General features: G+C 39.0%; 1 protein-coding gene across 4 annotated transcripts in view; it reads right to left on the bottom strand.

Annotated features, from left to right (window-relative positions):
• Positions 1–8,935: 8,935 nt before the first annotated feature.
• The window catches only part of AP2A2 (adaptor related protein complex 2 subunit alpha 2), a 53,204-nt gene continuing 39,129 nt past the window's right edge, over positions 8,936–23,010 (bottom strand). For 2 of the 4 annotated variants that reach the window (XM_085298509.1, XM_085298511.1), the window contains exons 14-23: positions 21,420–21,593; positions 19,280–19,443; positions 17,413–17,490; positions 16,405–16,487; positions 15,347–15,436; positions 14,420–14,543; positions 13,609–13,725; positions 13,331–13,400; positions 12,510–12,644; positions 8,936–11,683 (exon numbers count right to left, since the gene is read on the bottom strand). In XM_085298509.1, the coding sequence (XP_085154635.1) occupies positions 11,606–11,683; positions 12,510–12,644; positions 13,331–13,400; positions 13,609–13,725; positions 14,420–14,543; positions 15,347–15,436; positions 16,405–16,487; positions 17,413–17,490; positions 19,280–19,443; positions 21,420–21,593 (1,113 nt within the window). In that variant the 3' untranslated portion in view covers positions 8,936–11,605. The remainder of the gene's footprint in view (positions 11,684–12,509; positions 12,645–13,330; positions 13,401–13,608; positions 13,726–14,419; positions 14,544–15,346; positions 15,437–16,404; positions 16,488–17,412; positions 17,491–19,279; positions 19,444–21,419; positions 21,594–23,010) is intronic. The other 2 variants (XM_085298507.1, XM_085298508.1) reach the window with 1 other exon arrangement.

The raw sequence follows: 23,010 nt of genomic DNA, 5'->3' as shown, positions 1-23,010 counted from the left end.
ACCTGCCATTTGCCGCCCCATCCACAGTCTCAACCACGTCTCCCACAACAACTAGGCCAAAGCTCACACCTACAACACTAACGTCCAGAGCCTCTYCCACCACGACCAGTGTTTCAACAGAGACACTGCCAGCTGAGTCCTTTGCACCTACAACGGCCAAAACGAGCCCCCTCCCGTCGTCTGCTCCTCCCCCCTCCTCAACTGTGTCCTCAACACCGCMWRGCCCATCGCCTCCCGGTAAGTCTTGCTCCTGCCCTCCCGCTTCTCTGCCTGGTCTTGGTCCAGCTCGCGCCCTCCTCTCCCTRGCAGCACGTCCTGCAGGGGTTTCCGGTTAGTGTGGCTGTGCTCCGCTCCCCCTTGCCTCTGGCATTGGGACTCCTTGGATCTGGAAGGTCCTGGACCTGGCGCACCCATTGCCCCTGACTGTGTGCTCTGCCCTCGACCCTTGACGGTCTTTGTCAGGGCCACAAGCCTCTGCCAGGGAGCCTTCCGCACCCAGGCTAAGGCTGGAGCAGGCGGTCGGACCCTGTGCTTGCTGCTTGGAGGGAGTCACACACGTCCATGGAGGCTCTTCTTCCTTGCTCAGGAGCTCCAGGAAGAGGCAGGAGGAGCTCACTTGGTGGTGGGCATCCCTCAGGCCCCGTCCCTGCCCCGCATGTCAGGACAGAAGGAGGTCAYGGACAYGGCCYCAGGCATTGCCCCATTCCTCCCTCTGTGCCTCCCAAGACTGGGAGAGGCCCAAGCCTGCCTTTCCTCTYGCTGYCCCGCAAGCGGGGCTTGGTGCTGAGACAACTGCTTGCCTCGCTTGCCTTCCGCCTCTTCCCTACCGCTGTCAGTCATGCTGCACTTTCCTCCCGGCAGCCGTCACCCATAAAAAGACAACCGTGCYGCCTCTGACCACCCAGAGGACCACCCCAGCCACTTCCGTCAGCAGCACCTCCAAGACCTCTGTGTCCAGAGAGACCAGCCCCACCAGCAGCCCCAAAGTGCCGCTGACAAGGACAGCTCGGATCCCCAGCTCTCCTCCCTCCACCTCGGCCTCCAGCACGCCGCTGAGCACGCACCTGCCATTTGCCGCCCCATCCACAGTCTCAACCACGTCTCCCACAACAGCTACGCCAAAGCCTTTGTCAACAGGCCTTCATCCTTCAACCTTCACGTCTAGGAGGAGTACTACATCTTTTTCTTTGTCTGCAAGCACTACAAGTTTGTCTACTGCATACAGCAAAACTTCATCAGTAATAGTTCCTRCTAGTATCTCTGGCAAATCCACTCCAGTTGTCATTACAAGTGCATTACCTACAAGAATTACTTTTGCTCCAACTGTCATTATTACTAATGCTTCTACAGAGATCCCATCCATTGAAAGAACTTCGTTGCAAACAACAACACCAACCACCACCCGCACCACATCTTTTCCTTCATTCACTTCCAAACTCAGAACATCTTCAGCTTCTGCTAGATCAGTAACAGTGCCGCAAGGTAATGTGTCACTTCCTATATCATCTTTTTGCCTTTAGCTGTATATTTTCATAAGTATATGAGATCTTCTGAAATGGTACAAGTGATATCATAACCAAAGAACATATATACATTTGCTCTGTTTTTGCCTTCCTACAGCCTTTTCAGCCTTTTTTTTTTTTTTTTTTGGTAGAGTATCTTTCTGAATGTCTTTGTGCTGTAACAGCACGCTTGTAGTTATATACTGATGCAGACATGAAGAAAAATGAGTTAAGGCTGGTCACAAGATGAAATCAGAATGAGAGCTGTTGAATCAAGAGTGTTTCTTATCTTAAAATCCCACTTAAGCCTTTTAAGACATCATTTATCTGGACAGACCATCCTTTGACTCTTCCTGCAGTCTCTCGTTATCTCTCATATTGTCTTCTTTAACACATGAACTTCACTAGTGCTTTCTCTGCAGGGTACCTTTTTCTTGGTTTTTTAGGTGCAGTGATTGTCTTTGGTTCCTGTGCATAATTATAACCTAACATGTAGTGACTTGAAGAAATACAGTTCCTGCATAACTTGGAAAGAAAGGCACACAGCCTCCTATTGGCCTTTCTACTGCTCTGAAGGAGAACTATCCTACTTTAAGAACTAGAGTAGAGGAATCAGGAACACTGGTGTGAATGCACAGAGATACCTGGGCATTTATAATAGTATTCTATATGTGTAGCAGAACCATAGTTTCTGCTCCTATGAAAAACAAGTGAAGATGGCAGTTTTCATTCAACAACTGTAATACAGATTAACCATTTTAAGGAAAAAAAGAATGAATGATGTGTATTTCAATCTGTGAATGGAAGTAGGATTTACTAGTTTTTTTTTTGGGGGGGGGTTGGTGTATTTATTTGTTTTGACCATTGTTAAGAGGATGCAGAGAAGAGTTAATTTCTGAATTTCAGCTACTTATTACAGTTTTGGGTTAGTTCATTATACAAGGGAGAAGCTATTGGAAAAGTGTGCTTTACCCTTTACATACTGCCTTCTTCTTGTTACTGCTCTATCTTCACTGTCACATACTTCTTTCACTATTTGTCTCCTTTTTCTGTTGCACACTTCMTAAAGAAAGTGCAAGCTCACCTCTGACAAGTTACTGTCTTCACTTGCTTCATCATCTTTTTCAAGAGTTATGGGAGGTACGTGACATTCTTGGAGGCCTGCCCTTTGTTACAGTGCTTGATAATGAGGGGACTATCAGTGTTTGCATTTTTTAATCTTTGAGTCAAACATCCAAAATCTTTTATCAAACCTGTATACCATTTCCTTAGTCATATTGAAGCTTCACAGGAAGTCCATCCTTCCTTCATTACAATCAGATCAACTAAATCAGAAGCTTATCCTTGTCCTTAACAGCAACAAAATTGTGCAAAGCAGAACACCACACTCATCCAACTAGGTCATCTGCTGAGTCTTACCCCACAAAACTGATCTATATACAGAGTTCCCAAAAACTAAACAAACTGTATTTGTGACTAACTACTTTTTTCAAACAGTAATGTGACCATCACTATATATAATAGTAGGTTTAGTCATCTGTAGCAGAAACCTGTTTCATCTACATTTTCACTGTTAACCTTGTCAGCAGAGTGCAGCATGTAGAAATCAGCCACGAGGCATGGTAGAATTGTGCACTGAGAGTGTGTTCAGAGCAAGCAGTTGAGTGTGGAATCTGTCATTCATCCTCTCATATAAAGCAGTTTTCTTATTCATTTAGTTAATGTAACCTGATTTTATTTAGGCCACCCTTCTATTTTGAAAATAATACTATTAAAAAGCTCAGAAATCTGTAGGAAAACCAAGAATTTTGGGAAGCATACATGCCATATTTCCCCCTTCAACTTTTTACCTTTTTCAAGATGCTTTAGATTATTTACTTATCATACCTAATTCCCTTCCATGCAGAAACCCAGCTTTTATTTTAATAGATTTAAAGCTTAATAGTTTCTTCCATTCCCATTGTTATTATTCCCAAATAACGCAGTACCAAACAGCTCAGTTTCAACCTTCTTAGCAGAGAGCAAGCTAGAATTGGCTGAAAGGAGGCACATCAGGAAATGGCAGTCTAACACATTCGTATGTGATACTTTTTATTGTTCCACTGTCTTTGACCCTCCTTCCCCCATATTCCCACTATTTTCATCTCACAGAAAGGGAATCTAAGTATGAGCTTTTGTAAACAGAAGGATTTTTCCTAATCTCTGATCTTACTTGTTTTGATGCCTGCTTTGGGTTTCGTTTATGTTCATTTGCATTTTCTAAGAAAAGTGCTTCGTAACAGTACCTTCCCAACCATACCATTACCAGGTTACTTCCTTGCAATTAACAGGCAGTACCTCCTATTACTTGTTTTATGAGTTCAGAGGATTGCCTATGAATTGTTTTCCATTCTCTGCATGTTTTTCAGCGCTAACTRTGCTGTGCTTCCAAGGTGCAGGTGCAGGTGCTTCCAAGTCTTGCAGAATATTTACAATTTCTTTCAAAACAGTAACGTTCAATCCAGAAAGAAAGGTTACRGATTGTTTGTCTAGTTCTAAGCTTCGATTGTGAGATACCAGCAGAGGAATGTACCTTACCCTATTGTCCAGTGAGTTTCCTTATTTTCCAGGGATGAGCTATCAGCTTCCTACTATAGTATTAACTGAAAAGTAAGAAACATTCAAGTTCCATCCATAATCTTTCTTCAAGCAGGGAACCTAAGTGTGCACAAAGAATACAGTACAGGAGATAGTGCAAGAGGTACACTTGCATAAACTGCCTTTGTAGTATCGTAACCCTCTTTGTATTCCTTCATAGAGCAACTKTTAAACACAGTCTTTCAGTCTTCAACTCTGGACAGCTTAGGCCTCCAGTGAACTTCTTGTATGAATACAAGGCTTAACATCTCACTTTAAGTGAAGAGGTGACCAGAAAAAAGGCAATATGAGTACATATAATTATTACCTGACATGGAGCACTATGTGTTGTATCTAGTAAAGGAAGAAGGAAAGAAATTTTGTGGGGCAGGCATTTTAGGGGTGAGCTTTTGACTGACAATTACGTAGCACGTCTAGAAATAAATATCTCCTTTAAAGCAAATATATGCATTTTTTTTAATGTATCAARCCTATTAAGGAGTTTATAGACCAGAAATAATTCCACCAGAATTAGCCAGATGTTTGGTTTATTTACCTCTGTATGTTCTCATCAGTGGATTAGAGTTTTTTTCCTCCTAGGTATAATTTGTACATCATTTTTAAAGGGAAGTCTTACTCTTCTGCTTTTCCAGCTGTTTGTTTTTTCTTAGTTGTCCTCCTGAGCCCCCCTACCTTATGCAACTTCAGGGCCTGCTTTAAATCTTTTCTTGCTCTGGTATTCCCTTGTGATTTGTCAGTTATCCCTCAGTCCCACTTAAGTCATGCAATAGGAACGGTTTTCTGTGAAACTCAGTGAAGAGGCTTGTGCATCCAGGAAGGTCACTCTAAAATTTAGACCAAGATAAATTTCTGCTATCATTATTTTTTTGTTTTTACATTTGACAGAGATTTGCAGAGAGGTTGAATATGAAGACAAAATAACTTACAAAGGCTGTTCTGTAAACGTTACTTTGGTCCGATGCGAAGGATCGTGTCCATCTTCTGCAAAGTAAGGATATTTGAGAACTTCTGTAGCACAGATACTACAATTGTTTCATTTTATTATTTGGCAATCTTTAAGCACTATTGTTTGTTAACTACCACTCCTTTACAATGCAAGCAGAAAAATGAATTTGGTATCTATCCAGCAATGTACTTTTGCAGTACAAGCCAGCTAACTAGAAAGAGTCTACGAGCAGTAATTAGGTAAATTAGGTAAATTAGCATGGAGAGATTTGCAATTTAAACAATTAATGTCTTCTCACTTCCTCAAGATTTAAAAAACACAGGCCAATGCATAGACTGACAAAGCTGCTGGCTTTTAGAAGAAAGAAAAGATCAGACAGACTACTCTCATCTAAGCACGTAGTGCAATTTCAGGTGCCTCACAATGTTTTCCTGATAGTCTAACTCAGGGGCATTTTACTGTTACAAGTGTGATATCTCTCAGTTTGTGCAGTTCCACTTGCTTATTAGGAGGCTATTTCAGACAGGAAATCACAGCTTCAATAAAACTAATAGTCTTGAATTCAGCTGCAGCACTATTGCARTGCTCATATTTATTTAGGAAAAAGAAGTTAGAACTGCTATGATAGTCCCAGTAGTCTTGGCAAATAGTATGCTCAAGAAAGGGAAGGCAGTGAAGAGTTCTGCTTTTATAATAATTAATTTAATCCTGAAGCAAAAACCTTTCCCTTTCAAAGTAAGCTCAGGTGTCCCTCAGCRTTTTGAAAAGCGAGTAATCAGCTTTTTATCTTCAGAGTTCACAAAAGGGCTGTTAAGCCTASAGCAGCTTTAACGTTCACCAGAATCACTAAGAAAGTGGTGATTAAAATGTTTTGTTTTAATGGAAGTCATGTAGTCTTTTCTCTGCTTTACTGCCCTTCTTACAGCAAATAGTTTTTCCCCATGAATTCATAGTTCTCTTAGCTGAAGGCRACACTTCTAGCCAAATTCTAGCCTACATTTGCGCAACTTCCCACTGACAGGAAAAAAAAAAAAAAGTTGGAACAAGTCTGGCAGCACAGTGGCTCTTGAACATGTGGCCAAACATGGTCAAAAAAGCAACTGTAGGAGTAATAGTACTATTGGAAGAGAATCTAAATCTTATCTGTTTATTCAAGCTATCATTTATTTAACCTGCGTTTTATTCCCGTTAAAGCAACAAAAACTGTGCCAATTTTGTCTGATAACTGATCTTACAGCCAGTAAATAACACTATTCAGCCATCAACTTAGACACTGGTGCTTGCATTTCAGAGGAAGAAGAAAAAGATTTTTTCTTCTTTCCTCTTCAATGAACTGCGTGAAAGAATCATGTACACTTTAACGTCTTTATTAACAGATTGTACCAGAGGCCTTTTACAAAGTATAGCTATTCCAGTGCACAGCTTTAAGATTGAAGTATTTATGTTACTTTAGGATTTTTCAGTGATGTTTAAGAAGAATGAGGAAATCAAATCGTATTATTTTCCAATGAGGTCTGAGGCCTATTATCTATAAGCCCTTCAAAAATTCAGCTCTAGAAAGGATGGCCAAAGTTCGATATATCTGAATTCCTCCTGCAATAAAAGTCATCATCAGAACATAAAATAGAGTGAATTGCTGCACTGTGTAGGTTGGTAGAACCCTTAAACTAAGCATGGTGCTCTTTCCTCCAAATGTACAGATGCAAAAAGAAACGATGTTCAAATATTTTGGTTAAAGAAAAGCTATTAGGCTTTTAAAGAGATCTACTTGCATGGTGGTTCCCTCCCCCCTCCYTCCCCCATCTTGCATTTTGGCATGTTAGGGCCAAACATTAAAGAAGCTTAAAAAAGCATTTTGACTTCAGGGCTAACCAARTACAGATCTGAAATAACCAATTCTGTATATTGCCTTTTAAAATATTATAAGCCTGTTAATCCTCCATACAACTCCCAGGATTTTTGTTTCACTTTTTCTGCATTTTAATAGCACAGCACCATCCAATTCAACTGCTTTTACATACGTTGTGTAAGAATGGCCACAACTCATCCTCTCAATTCCTGAGTGGAGAATAAAGAGCTGTGTACAAGTCCTAACTGGTCCTCTCTCTCTTCCGAACAGGCTGAATGTTGAAAACATGACGGTCAACACAGTATGTGGCTGCTGTATGCCACTTACACTTCAAAAGAAGGAATTCCAGCTACCATGCCAAGATCCAGATAATCCTGGAAAAAGGCTCATTACAGAAATAATCACATTTGGTGGCTGTGTTTGTGACTTTCACAGCTGCATACACTAGCCCGACCTCCAGACTGCCTCAGATACAGTTTTGTTTTTTAATTAAATGCTGATTATAACTTAACATTTAACACTTCTGCAATGACTGCTCATTGCTGGGAGTTCTCTCCTGTATTGATTATAAAGGTTAGCCTGGCCAGGAGACTTCCTGAGCAGCTACCTGGAATGTCAATGAAGTTCACTGAATGATAAGTTACGCCTAACTGGGGCACGTTCCTCTTCCTGGGGCAGAGGAAAAAAGGATGAGCGGGGGATGGGAGGGAAGACCATGTCTGAGATAGTCTGGCCTTGCTCAGGGCAATATTTAACCAGAGGCTAAGCTTGCCTACGCACTGTTCAATAATAGACATTTGATTTTCAAATAAAGTAGAAGGAATTGAATTTGTTAACTCATTTCTCATGGTTTGACTTTTTTTTTTTTTAACTGAAAATAGTCTGTAAAGTTCACTACAGTTGACCTAGAAGCTGTAGAGTAGCCCAGTACTACACAAATGGGGAGTAGAGGCACATGAGCTGTGCTCTTCCCTTCTCTTTGAAAGCAGATTCTATGCTTCCTTTTGTCATCATCAGCACACAGCTGCTATTAGAAAGCAAGGTGCTATGTGAACCAAAGAGCTCACGGCAGTGYGGTTTCTAAATGCACCCCCAGTGTGGTGGAAGGTTATGAATTCAATTAACACTTTCAAAAATGCCATTAACATAGGTGTGTACTGACTTCTGGATAAAGTGGTACACCTGTTGCAGAAAAATGCCCTGCAAACTAAGAGTCCAAAATAATTACCAGGACCAGATGGCAAGTTTAACAGAAGACAGGTAGTTCACACAAGCAATTTCTGTTTGCAATTAATTTGAGAAAAAGTTATGTGAAATTATAAAAGCTCATAGTGCCTAGGGATTATTAAAAAAAAAAAAAGTTTTAAAGGAGTTCTAAGAATCAAGCCTAAAAGTAAAGTTTGAGTCAAGTTACTTAAGTGTTCAGTTACTCTTCCAGTTTTCTTTTAYAAGGACACCCAACTCTTCCTAAATCCTGTCTATGTATATCAGTGCAGACTTTATGGACTCTGCCTTACTCAGCTGTTCAAATGCAGTAACATGGAAGGTAACACATGAGAGGCCATGTAAATRGGCATTTGCTCCTTGTAGATCAACAAAAACAGTAACAAAACTGCTGTCTTGAAATAAACRGACATCCAAAGAGCAAGTGTAAATAGAGCAATTGTGAAGGTACACAAAGGTATTCTGTTGAGTTACACCTGTTTATTGTAGCATACGCTGCTGGTATACTTGGTGTTATAGACAATAGAAAGTCTTTCTTCCTATAAAGAAACATTAGAATTTTAAGTTATAACATGTGACAATTAAAAACTAAYTCTGTGGGAGACGAGAAGCCCGCGGACCAAGTAAGACTGAACTGAACACAATCCAACAGTCATCTGCAACAAAAATTTTCACATTACGTGCAAAGTTTTTGTTTTATAACATTACACTTTGCACAAATCAACCGTTCCAAGTTCTTTATGCTCCCACTCCCCCAGACAAAAAAGGACAATCTGATTWCTGTTCTAATCTTTATTTAATCTTCACATGTTCTGATGAATATATTGTCTAATATATAGTCTTCTATATGAAAATTCTCCACTTAATTTGACAGAACTTTTGTTTTATACAAATAAGACAATCACCATAAGTGTTACATACTGGAGTGTAGGTCAAGAATGCACATATGCTATCTGTCTTGCTATTCAGTTATTTTCACATGTCAACGCCTGAAAATACTGTACTTTAAAACAATAACACTGTTTACTGCAGAAAGTTACTTTGTCTGCTTGAAAGGATACATCACTTTGGTAAGTCAACCATCATTCACACACACAAATTCATCAAGTATTTGTCCTTAGTTTGTTCACTGTTCTGCCCATGGCTTCACTGAGCTGACATCATCTAACACAAAATGTGAACAGTCATAAGCTTAATACAGCCACCACGCAAAAGACACTTACCCTTTCCCCCCTCCTTGATGTTTAATGCACATTTTAGCATAGCTTGAACCAAAGCTAAGAGAAATAAAGTAGTACAGCGTGTCTCAAGGTGTTCTTTAATGAGGGCACAATGTTTTCAGAGGGACAGATGTACATCATGATTTGAAAAAAGACAAAATAGCAGCTTTCCCCTGTCCCTGCTAAAACTCCCTTTTGCAGAGCTTAGTTCAGCATATCAGATGTCCAACACAGCAGTTAATAGTACGGGACAAGATCATAGGACTAGTAAAGGGACCTACTGCGCCCAAAAGACAAAAAACAAGGTAGTTCAGTAGCATTTTTTACAACTGCCCAAGCTGACTGCAGGAAGTTCTCAAAGATTTTTCAAAGAATTTTTGTGATGAGCTTTGATTAGCTAATAGAAAGGCTACCCAATGGCCAATTGCTCAAGAAAACTTTCAGAATGCTCTAGTCTACAGACAAACTTTCAGTTATAACATCCATAATTACCAACTGCTGCTGGAGCAAAAAGCTTTGTTCCTCACTTTTCACTGGCATTCAAGTGTGATCACTGGCCCTAAACTGAATCAAATGAGAATCATCCAGTTCTATCACTTAACTCTAAGCACAGGGTGGGGGGAGCAAGGCACATGCAGCCACATAGACTCCTCTCCCCAGAGGGCACTGGGCAGCATGACAGGAGCCTCATTCAAACGTGCAGTTTCAACTTCATCACTAKTATTTCAAATCTTCATTGCATGGACAAACTTGGCTGTATGCATTGTGAGACAGTCACAAGCTTCCTTTAAATAACCTTCAGGGAGTCTTGATATGAGATTCACTTTTAATGTGCGCAGCAGCTGACTTGGTTCACCCTGACCAGCGCCACCTTGCTGATAACTGTCCACAGTTTAACTGCTGTGCCTCACCTGCCTTGCTTTAGTAGCCTTTGGGGCATCTGAAAGCTTGAATGATGTCACCAAAGTTATGTCCAATTATTTCTGCAGAGAAGCTGCAAAGAGTTTGCTAGCTGATATGGAACAAGCTACAACGGCTTTGGTTGTAAAAGCCACTGTAAAAGCTGAACATTTTCAGCCTTTCTACTCTTGATCTAGAAGAAACCAACACAAACCTCCTACATCATGCTGGATATTTTTATCACCACTGACAGACAAGAAATTGTTCAGGTATCAGCTATTCAACCAACTGAGTTCTGTCATAACTATACACTGGGGAAAAAAAATGTTTAAAATTAGATTTGTGTCTGCAAAAAAAGTGCATGCCTTGCAGCCTTTAAGGGCCTGTTTCTTCCCTCTATTTTTATACAATACCACAGTGATCAGAACCCATTCTCTCTGCATCTAGTTACATCACATCATCAGGACTGCTATTTGCTAACTCTGATGGAAACAGAAACCCTAGAACAGACTTTTTAACCTCTTTTTGACTAACAATGAACAAGTGTACTGGTTCACCGCCCCACCACAGAAGCTCATCTCATCGAGATGAGCAGAAAGATTAAGAATAGCCTTTGTGTTGCATCCACTTTTCAAAAACTGGAAGAAAAGGTGTAAAGGATTACAAGATCATTAATTTAAGAGCTTGATCCTGTGGCATTTTTCCACATGCAACAACAAAGTGACATTCAGCGTAAGCGCTCACTTAAAACCAGATTCAAATATATCTTGTAATCTGCCCCTTTCATCCAATCCAAAGCTTGTGGTAATGTTTTCAAAACTTTGACAAATTCGGTTAAAACAGAAGCCATGCAACAATAAGGTGACTCTTGACTTCATTGCTCTCAGTCATTTTAGCTTTATAGTAACATCCAAATTAATCTAACTGAGCTGCATTATGTTGGTTTCTTCTAGCTCAGAGCAAAGGGAGTACCTATTAAAGGCACTAAGGCAGAATGTTACTAGCCATTTCCAGTTGAAAACCTYAGTATCACATCTAATTAGTTTCCCTTTAATACATTTAAAAGCCTGACCTCTGCAAAATGGAGCACAAAGACAGCTCTCCCATCCTTTGTGTAATGGACACAAAAGCCATTTTTAATATAAAAAGCCACTTCCCCATACTGTGCATTTTATAGTCTTAATTTCAAACAAGGGGCAAGTCCTATTAAGGCAGGGAGCTGGTATTTGTTAACATTGCAGTACTCAGACAGTGATGTACAAGACATTTATTTGCAGTATGATAACAATGATATAAATGGAAAAACAAAACAATGACATGGTTAATATTAAAATTGTTCTGACAGCAGTTCACATAATCTCTGAGATACAGCTTCTTTACTTGTTCGTAGTGTGAGCCTATACATCTGGAAAAAAACATAAAATATTATTTTTACATATAGTTTGATGTTAAACGAACTGCACAAATAACCAGTCACCACTTAGCTTTGCTAGATTTGGTAGGAACGACCTCAAGTTAAAACATTCAAAATCAGCTGGCTAGCAAGTAATACAACTCTTAAAATAAAGGATGGAGTAAGTCTTTAATTTCTTGTTGGAAAAATAGAAACAAACATTGTTCTTCTATTTCACAGCTTTTAACAGCTGTGAATTTGTTTTTGCCTTTAAGGGAAGAAAGTGTTCTTGAATAGTCCAAAGACTCTTTACCACTACTTGATCAGAAAACAGGAGACCCATCACCCAAAGCTTATTTTTAAAGACAAATGGTTACTACCATGAGACAAGACAGCCTCAATGAGCTTAAGACAAAAGCTCTATCAAGAGGCTTTGAGTCAGACAAAAGAATCTTATCAGCTTTGTGTCCATGTGCTAATGTTTTCTTTCAGCCAAAGCAGTCTTCTATTAATTTAATATGACATACAATTGTATTTAATCTTGCCCAAGGTGCATAAAAGGAAAAACCTAAATGTTTCCAACCTTCAAGCGAAGATGGCATTGTGGACAGTCTACAATAACACTGTGACCCCTGACAACCTGGAAAAGGATTACTATTGAAAAGTAGCTTAGCAAGCTAAGCCAGGACTGGCTGCTAATATTTAATCGCCTTGTTAGTCTGCAGTCATAATTAGCTATTACAATAGTGATTCTAAAACATCTTACAGATTTTTGCATATATACATTCTTTAGTGCAAACAAGAACTTATACTTAAGCTGTAGATACAGAACAGATACCTGTGCCTGCAGGTTGGGTTCAAGACGCAGCAAGCATCCAATCTGAGTAGTTTTTGTATGTATGATACCAGCACCAACAAAGTTAGCAGGGTTGGGATCTACCTCCTCAAGCAGGGCAGATCCAAAGCCAATTATCTACCAAAAGAAACCCAGAAAATTTTTTAGATGTAATAACCGAAGGACAGCAGCATCAAGTAACCTTGATCATTAATGGAATCGACTGTCTACGCCAGCACAGCCACAACCAAATAGCAAGTCAAATAGCAGGCTCCTTAGTTTTTACTTGAAGTGTTCAAGAAATTAAAGAACTCTAGCAGCTACCCAATACCAATTTTATTACAATAGGAACCTTTTTAAAAGGACAGAGTGACTCCTGCTATTAAGCTGCTCCTGAAATAAGATTCTACTGGAAAACAATTGAGAAAATTTTGATGTGACTTAATTCTCGCATTTAATTATGATACAAATTTCCCTGCTTTACTCATTATCTCTATTCATAAAGCTAACTGTCTTCAGCAGAAGAGTCTCAATACTATCTTTTCTTTTGAAATTAGCACAAATATAGTACAAAGTCTAGCAAAGATACTTTAAGCCTTAAGCATGGAATTCACATATTCCTTTTCCAGCAGTTTCCAGCTGCTGTTAAAGACTATCTGACTCAAGCCATACTGAGAAATAGTCCATCCAACCCAGCCTGCCAAGGGCCAGTTACACCACATACACTTACTGTTTGATAGCATGAGCCAACTGCCACAAAGACCAAGTCAGGCAAGGTCTGCTTATACCACTACCTTTATACTAAATACCATGCTACTACCCACCTTTGCCTTAGTGATCTCTGCATCCATTGGGTGTTTTGCTTTAAAGATATTCTGTACTTCTTGTTTAGGACTGCAAGAAAAAGCACAAATGAATATTTTGGCGTATCGTGTAATTCACAATATCGTTTAACAGCTATCTGTACTACTTGAATTGGGGGAGGTTCTAACCTACAGGTTAAGTACAGAATGGGGCGCTGCACTAGCTGCATTCACAGTAAGTCTTTTTCCTCTTTGATCCACTCCAAAAGCCCCAAGTCTAAGCATAAGCAGGGTCTTACTTGCTCAGTTGCTTCCAACGCTGGAAAAAGTCTTGAGAAGACATCTCTGTAGGCTGAAAAAACTTATTCAGTGTGATGGGTAACTTCACCGAAAGATTTTGAAATGTTCCGCCATACCTGCATGCAAAAAAGATAGAACGTGGGGCATGTAGTACAAACTGTCAGCAGTCTCAGAGTATATCAAACAAACAATTGAGGATGAATAGTAAGGTACTGAATTGGTAGAACTTCTTATGAGGATGTCACTCAGTCTTAACACAGTCACTTATCCCTCTAGTTAGCACCCAGCAAGGAGGCAAAGAGATAGTCTTGTGAACATGCACCAATTAAAAAAGCCTCCAGTTTAGGCTAGAGCAACAGAACATAGTCCAGAAATCAGGACTGCAAACATGAGTCTTTCCAAAAGGCTGCCATTGTGTGGACATAAGAGTCTGTTTTTGGCTGTGTGTACTCTTCATTCCAGGGTTTATTATTATTTAAGAGATGTTCATCTCTAGAAGAGAGATTAATCTATGACATATATTCCTGTCAAGGTTTCAAGGTTTCTTCATCAAACAGGAAGATCACTCTTATACAGACAGTGGAGATAGAAGCTCTTCTTGATAAGATTTTCAGTTTTAAAGTTACTGTTCCAAAAGTTGCTTCCTTCCCTACCTCAGTAGTTTAAAGCTTTGTTAGATCAAGTTTTCAGGAAAGTCATCTGCCCAAGACAACTTTTGATTTTGTGCATCTATTCTACACTTCAGTCAGAGGCCCAGGCCAACTTAAACATTTAGGTAATTAATTCAGTGGCTTTAAAATACTGTTTTACCTGAACTGAATGTTTAGGATTGGTGCTTCCATAAAGTCTGACACACACTCAATGTTCACAACTTGCTGCACCTGTGCACCTCCATCCACTGTAGGGTCAACAGGTTTTGTCTGAAGATTCAGGCATGAGATGGAATTAAGAAAACCAATCAATGAACTAATAGCTTAAAAATACCAATTTCTACTGGCAAATTACATAAAGGAATTAACATTGCATCTGCTGGTTCTCTGCTACTGAAAATCCAAAGCTCACTCTTATACAGTGAAATATTTTTTCCGTTGACACATCAAAAAGCAAAAGTTCCACCAAATTTCTAGTTATAGGAATATCCTTAAAAAAAAGATGCCATCAAAATGGTATTAAGGCCCAAACTGTAAAATAAAACCCCAGTGCTATCTTATTTTGATCCAAATGTTACAGTGATGCTTTGAGTCAAACAAGCTAGATTGCATGCTCTCCCAGAAATCTTAAATTGTCAATACCATCAGTTAAGTGTAAAACATGCACATACACACACAAAAGAGCTTATTTTAAGGTATCGGTATGCTTCTGCACACACGTTCCTCTACCTCCCTTTCAAATCAGAAGTTATCTGCTAATGCAGGACTAGAAGGACATCATACCTATAACTCTGCTACTTCACATCAGTGGACAAAGCTACAGAGTTATGTTACATATTTATTCAGAATAATATATCCTGAGTTCAGCAGTTAAAGCTCTCCCAGTAACCCCCCAGTAACCACAGCTCAAAAATCTGTTTCTGCTTAAAGATGTGTTTTTTTCTACAAAATATTTAAGTTATTCAGCAAATTGTTCATTTCTTTTGTTTGAGGACATCAAACCTTGATCTGGCAGCTATATTGCACTTTTGTGCTGCATACAGCACAAAACCAAAGAATAAACAGACACTATTGCATTTAAGGATATTTGACTGAAGGTCATCTGAGCAGATTACTGTTGGAGTAAAATTCAGGAACTGCGTTGATGTCTTATTACCATAGAATATGAACATACGTCCTATTAAAAAGAAAAAGAGTGTAAAGGCATTAGAAGTTTAGGTATATCACAGGCAATTACATTGCACTATGTGGTTCAAGGACCTAACACATTGCCTTTCTACCTTTCTTTGAAATAACTTAAAGAGAAAGCATAAATTATTCATCCAAGAACAGACATGGCATATGTATTTTTAATATATCACACAGTATTTATATACACACACATGTATACACTCATACAGTATGTATAACCTAATAGATCAACCCATAGGGACCTTCACTAAGAGGCCTTCAATGTATACTTCAAGATTTAACCTACTTCCAGTTAAAATGTTAAGCACTATAGTTATATGTAATACTTCTGCTCTATCTTGCTGGGATATTCACAACTCAAAATGAAGTAACATGAAAGCAAATCATCAGAGCTTTCCCACTGCAGTTGTCGCACAGGTGCTAAAATAATCCATGGAAGTCTTTCAATCACTTATTTTTTTGATATAAAAATGTTATTGTGGTACTAAAAGTGATGCAGGAGAGAAGCAAGTACTTCTTGTTCTGGCTTATGTTCTATTCTCAACTCTTTACTAGACACTTTCAGTGCCCTGTGCATTAATTTATTTTGGCAGAAGTCTGCTTGAAATATATTCTATACCATATGGTTACAAAAAGCTCTACTGTAAAACAGACACTCTCAAGAGAAAGGTCACTTATAACCCAGGCTGTATCAGCCTTATGACAAGGCAGTAAGAACTACAACGCACAGTACCACCCACACTCCCATTTCATCTCAGCTACCAAAAGCAGCTGAAAAGTTAAAGAAAACAAGAACCCACACAGAATCCACAAACAGAGAAGATCTTAAGACAGTTAGGCTTGAAATCAGACTCATCTTTTAAAGCAGATGAAAAAGTCAGCCTTATGCTAAATATCATGTTGATGTTGAAGTTGATGCGCAAATAGCTAACCACTCTGCCTGAAAACTCTTACCCAGGTTCTGTCGAAATTCAGATTTCAGTCCAATTTGCAGCAACTGATTTTCAAATAGGACTCCATTATTTTTACACACAAACCTAGACAAAAAACAGGCAACACGCATTTTAATTGAAACAACTTAAGAGTTCAGAACCACAAAATTCAGGGTTTATACAGAGGATGAAGACTGGTTAACCTAAAGTGCATCAGTCTGCGAGAGAGGCCTTTGCAGAAAATTGCAGAGTTAAAAGATGAATACATTTTACAATTAAATCCATCAATTGTAGAACACTAAAATAACTGAGTTGCTATTCAATAGGATACCTGAGAAACTACAGAGGAAGCCACAATATGCTATAGACACACACTAAGAAGGACTAGGCAACAGACTATTCTTATTTTTGGCAACTTCTGGAATTCACTAGGCTGGTGCAAAATTGAAAGTTTGAAGCTCTGACTGTTTAAACACAAAAGACCCCCTTGTTTCATCAATTCTGTATCAATTCTGTATCAATTCTGTATCACATATGTTGACTTGACAGTTGTGTTTTTTTATTTTGAGAGAGCAAGCCCATTCTGCAGGTACTTCAGTCTTCCTACCATTCACTTAAAAGCAGAAGAGGTGGTCAATGAATATTAGCCTTTTTCATACATGGCACTACACAAAAACATGCTTGCAAATATCAGTACTTTTGGTAAATTCTTACCCTTTTAAAACAGTTGTCTGTATTTGCCAATAGTTGCAAAGCTTAACATACAGCTAGAGTTGCCATAAATGTCTCATTTTAGAGTAGTATGTGATAGCACTGACTCTTAACAGGCAACTCTAAGCTGTTGACTCACGAGCGTGTCATAACATACAGCATCTACAGAAATGTTCTGGTCACAAGAAGTCTGACAATATATGCACATATATATGTTTCTGCCCAATTTTGCTAGCATTAACTTAATGCACTCTATAGTTTTTCTTTGTAACTATATTCTGGAATTTGCCCAGCCTTGCAAGGTTTTAGTGTTGCTTACTTGTGAAAAAGCTCATCAGCATCATGCACAGTATCAGCTGGTTCCTCAGAAACTACCTCAGATGAAGCCAGGTCAGGGCTAGTTCAGGCAGCACAAAGGAAGAAAGGCGGTAGCGACAGAGATAGCAGGAGTTAGTAAAGACAGCTTAGTGCTTAGTTATTTCCTTTACCTCCTTCCTCAAAAGTGGCACTTGTGAGAATTTATTGCATGAGAAGTTTATTAGCTGCCCTAGTTGAGAACACCTGGAAAGGTTTTAGGCATTAAGTGATTATTTTCCTCCTTTTCTTTCCCCCACCCCACTCCATGACTATTAGGAACCAGGAATTCCTCCTGAAGACAGGAGATGCTGAAGATGTTCAGCAGCTTAAGTTTATATCTCTTAAGCAATCAATTCCTTTTAGGCATTTAACTATTTGTGACAGTTTAGTTTGAAACCATAAATGGAGGCGTGTATTAACCACTACAAACCTGCATTTTGAAAACAGACTTCATCAACATTAATTGAATTTCTAATGATTATTGCACAGTCTGTTCTTAAAAAGAAACCCACAAATATTTCAAGCGTAGGCAACAGTACAAGGGCACATGGTGTATGACTAAGCCAAGTAACAGATTAGAAGCAGAAGTGACAACAGCACTAAAAAAAAGAAGCAGGAAACTATAGAAGGCAACTTTGCAATAGTGCTGAAGGAGTGTTTCACCTTATGCAGAAAGGTTCAAGGTTGGACAATGCTCAACTTTCCTCTGCAGCAAGAGGAATCTCAGTTTAAGTAACTTTCTTATGAAACTACTAGCCTGGTTTTAAAAAATTTATGATATTTTTTTTAAACAAAGCTTTAAGAAGCTTGCATAGCTTCTTAAAATTTTGGTACAGCATAGCACAATTAAACATCACTTACTGCTTTTCAAGAGAAATGTAGGATCATGTTTTAATCACTGCAAACCTGCAACAGTGCTTGGCCTTGTATAAAACTTTGATGAAAGGCAACATGGTCCTGGCCGTTAGTTTCACTAAATTATGCCTCTCATGTTAGGATGCCCTGCAAGTGCATCATCACATCATGTGATAATATTAATATTATGCTCTTTGGCCAGTAATAAGATAGATTTTGAAAGACACTGTCATCTTATTTTATTTACTTCCAAAATTTTAGCCAAGGTACATTTGAGTATAGCTACAGGCTATTTAATATTCAAAGGATTAATGACACCCTATGTCTGATACTACAGTTGGGAATGTAAGTAGGAAGATAGTTTTAATCAAATCTCCCTCTCCCAAAAACGAAAACCATTTTTTTCTTTTCAGACCCATCTGTCAGACAGTAGCAGAGCAACATCAGCATTCCTTGAAACTGAGACACAATATTTCTGAATACACAGCAAGGAACAACCCAACCCACTGTTCCAGTGCAAGTTTGCCATAAGTGACGCGATGCAAGAACACTTTATGAAAACAAGATACGATGTACAAGAACAATGTATTTATGTTGGGGCAGACAACCCCAAAGTTTAGCATGTATTACTGAGATGCACGAGCAGCTTAATTTAACAAAGCAGCAAAACCAGCAAGAGAACTAAGCAAGACTGTGTGGCTAATATCCTCAGGCTGACTACTACAGACTCAGTTTTGCATGAACAGAAGTATTCAATAAAGACAGCATATCCAGCATAAAGAGTTCAAGAACACCCCTTATGCTCCACAACTACCACCCAGGAATGCAATCAAGTAGCTGGAAGAAAACTGGAAGTTATTCATTAGATGTAATCTCTTCTCTAATCCTTTTTTTTTAAAAAAAAAMAAAAAAAAAAAAAAAACACACAGGCAAATATTTCCCTAGGGTCCTTAGAGTGTCTCATTTTCAATTACCTTGCAAAGTTGTCATCAGAACCAGGAGCAAGAGGTGCAACTGCAGAAGCCGAATCTGAAAATACGTCCACGAGCAGGCTACCACTAGAGGCAGGTGGGGGAGCTGAATTGGTGAGAGGGGCTGCACCCAGACCCAGCAGATCCGCAGATGGAGAAGGAGTAGACTAGGGAAGACAAGACACTTCAGAGTTGAACTACAAAAAGACTAAAACAGAGCTGTCTTTGCCATAGCTCAGGTGTTTCTGGAAAAGTGCTTCCCTCCCCCATCAAGGTCTGGGCAGACAAAGGAAGGCTTCGTAAATACAACTACCACCTTATGCTTCAATTTAAGTCATTAACAGGTTCCTTCCCCCTCCCCTTTGAATTGAGTTATCATCACCTAGTAATTAATTAAAAACAAAACCTGTACACGTGGATTCTGATTCTGTGGAAATCAAGAGAAATTAAAAGTTTAACATGTTCCTTTTCTTTCCTGAAGAGTTCAGCACTGCCTTTACATAAGAATCATAGAGTGGTAAGGTTGGACAGGATCTCTGGAGGTCATCTAGTCCAACCCTCGGCATAGCCCCGTAGGGGGACTGAACCCTTGACGTTGGCATTAGCAGCACCACACTCTAACCAACTGAGCTAAACTTGCCCAAAACATCACACAGCATCTTAAGCTGACCATCAGTTTAGTCCTGAGGGTTTCAGAGTTTGACAAGTCTTAGAAGCACTGCAAAACCTAACCAGAGAGAAAACAAAACAACAAGCAAACACAGCCTGTAGTTAATTTAGACTACAAGCAGTAAAGGCAAGACCCTGAAGATTAAGTGAAGCAAATCAAGTAGCCATGGCACAGAATCATGCACCATCAGAGGCTTCATGTATGTGACTCCTGAGCGCACACAAGAACAAAGCACAGATTAGTAGTAGCCAGAGTGTTCATGCATTAGATATTAAGTCTACCACATGCCAGATATGCTAAAATAAGTTTCAAGATAAAAGAATAAAATTTTAGGCCCATAATAAAGCTGTCATGTCTGTTAAGCAGCTCATCCAAATGTAAGTCAACTCAAAGTTATCATGTACACCAAAGACTGAATTTGATGCAGGATAACCAAAAATTCCCTAAGATTTCAGAAGCCAGTCAGTAAGAATCGTTCAAATATTCTTGGCATGTAAGAAAGGGTCACAAAGGCACTGAAAGTAATGTAGTAGACTTTCTTATGCTGCTATTAACTTACTGAAAGTGAAGCTATTAAGGCATCCCACAATTTAAAATACTAGTCACCCCAGTCAGCTTGGCATGCAAAAAAACCCACGTCTCTTCTCTAGTGAAAAGGATTTCCAACTGTTCAAAAATGTTGCACTTAAGTGACAAATAAGCAGCACAAATACTCCTAGATACTGCAGTGGCAAGGTTAAAGGATTACGTTTAAAAAAAAAAAAAATGTGTATGGAATGTGCCAAAGCACTTCCTCTTAAGCAATCCACTACTACATCTCAACTGTAATAAGTTATCTTTGTTATTAAAATTGGAATTATTATTTAAGTATTATGTTAGGATAGTGATTCATCCTACTAGCCTTAATTGACAAAGTGAGAAGTTTAAGCTCAACAAACAAGATAGTGGCATTGTCTACCATAACAGAACTCAAACTATTGTGTCAGCTAAGCTTATATAACTTCATCATTATAATTTATGGGCACCCACATTAAGTAAAGAAATGTTCAGTTCTAGTGAAACAAAGATGCAAAAATAGATATCACATTAGAAGAGGCAGAAGAACACTAATGCTTGGAAATTCAAGTTGCTTCTTTTAAACATGCTAATTTTAGCACCTCACCTTCACTGCAATTTAACCAGAGCAAGGATATTCCCATTTCTATGGTTGCAGCAACATTTCTCAAAGTACAAAACATAAACAAATCCCTCTGCATACTGCAGACAATTCTTCCCTATTTACACTGTGGGTAAGTTTTCCAAAGGAAAGTTGAATACAAGCATGCAGGGGAAGCAGCTATGGATTTCCCAGATACTTCAGGGCAAACATCCATAGTTTTAACACCAAAAGTTTGAAGTCACTTTAAGGAAATAATTCCCTCTTCACTTCCACATCTTGTGAACTACTGAAACATAAGAAGTTTTTAAACTCACAACAGCACTGGCATTGACAGAGGCAGGTTCAGCACTTCCATTCATATCAGAGCTCCTCTCCTTTTTGATCTCTTCCAAGTCAGTAACTGTGCCAGGACCCTTCTTCTTCTTGAGCTTAGCCAAAATAGAAGATTCCCTCTCTGGGAAGGGTGGCATTTCTTCTAGCACTGTAGCCTTATCACAGAAGTAGTAATATTAGTTACATTAACAAAGAAAGCCAAATGAACTTTCCAGTCTTTGAAGAGAAACATGCTTATACACTGCATGATGTTCAGTCAAGAGTAGAAATAACTACCTATACAGAAAGCCACTACAGTCTGCTGTACAGTGGTAGAGTACATTTATGTTTAAAAAGAAATCATTCAAAACTTTCTGAAGTTTACTTTCTGATTGGTGAGCTCCCAGGAATGCCATTCCTCCTCTTTCACCTTCTTCATGATACCTTCCACAGAGAACAGACCTATCCTTGAAGATACACAGAGCATAATCTTGAAAACAGTCTTCTTAAAGGAAGTGATTACCAAACTAGTTTTTTTTGCAGATTACCTCTCTAGTAAAGTGCTATTAAAAAAAAACCCCACACCTAAACACAACACACAACACCACCACCAAGTTTGGATCATAACAGAACTGAAGGTTCTTAAGTAAAGCAGACCTAGGCTGGAGCCACTGAATACTACTCAGACTAGGGCCTACTCAGGCCTAAACATTTATTACTAGTCGCAAGACCGAGGGTGATATGCTCTGGCCAGACCTGAAAACATCAAGTTAAAACACAGTTTGGAACTTCTGGGGACAAAACATTTCTGTACAGGGAGTTGCAAGTTTCCTGCCCACCAACCTACAGGCGGATTTTCGGGAATAGCCTACACACGTTTTGACTAATTATTAACAAAAATCTAAGAATTAAGTGGCAGACTTATACTGTCATTTAGTCTTGAGTCATGTATTCACTTTAGCATAGCTTAAAGAACCCTTTGACATATTTCCTTTGCAATACTCAGAGATGCCATTAGCACTACTGTTTTAAAATCAGTTTATTTTGGCCATGTTTAATTTGAAGAAAAATCCTAATATACTGCGTGATATATTGGTGGAACTTTTCAATCATTGCAGAGCTAAATGATCCAAAATAACTAGGTCAGTGACTCACAAAGGGAAAAGAAATTTCAGACTTTGAAAGGGCGAGCCAGTAATTCCATTTTTGAAACACTAGTCAAATCTCTGAAAAACAAATATTGTACTAGTATACAAACCACCAACACAGCTCTCATACTATTCTCTTTATGTAATACTCAGTGTTGACATCTTACAGGTTCCACAAGCACATAGTAGTAGCGTGCATTTTTTTTTAAGCAATTATCATCTACTTCCAGACTTTGACAGCTCACTTGCATTGAGGCAAGAACTCCAGCTTCATATGCTTTACTAAAAGCCTCAGTTAATCTTTAAAGACAGTACGCATGTCACTTGACCACTACAATGCCCACGGCAAGGCTTCTCCCTTAGCACACAGGTTTCTCTCAAGCCAGAGTTCAGCACTTTAGTAACCTGACCTGTCCAGGGACACAGGCCTCTGCATTAACTGCAG

This window comes from Rhea americana, unplaced genomic scaffold (genome assembly GCF_003343005.1).
Source record: "Rhea americana isolate MKP2758 unplaced genomic scaffold, rheAme1 scaffold_139, whole genome shotgun sequence".
Lineage (NCBI taxonomy): Eukaryota > Metazoa > Chordata > Aves > Rheiformes > Rheidae > Rhea > Rhea americana.
The sequence above is the reverse complement of the archived record's forward strand: the minus strand, read 5'-3'. Positions and strand labels throughout refer to the sequence as shown.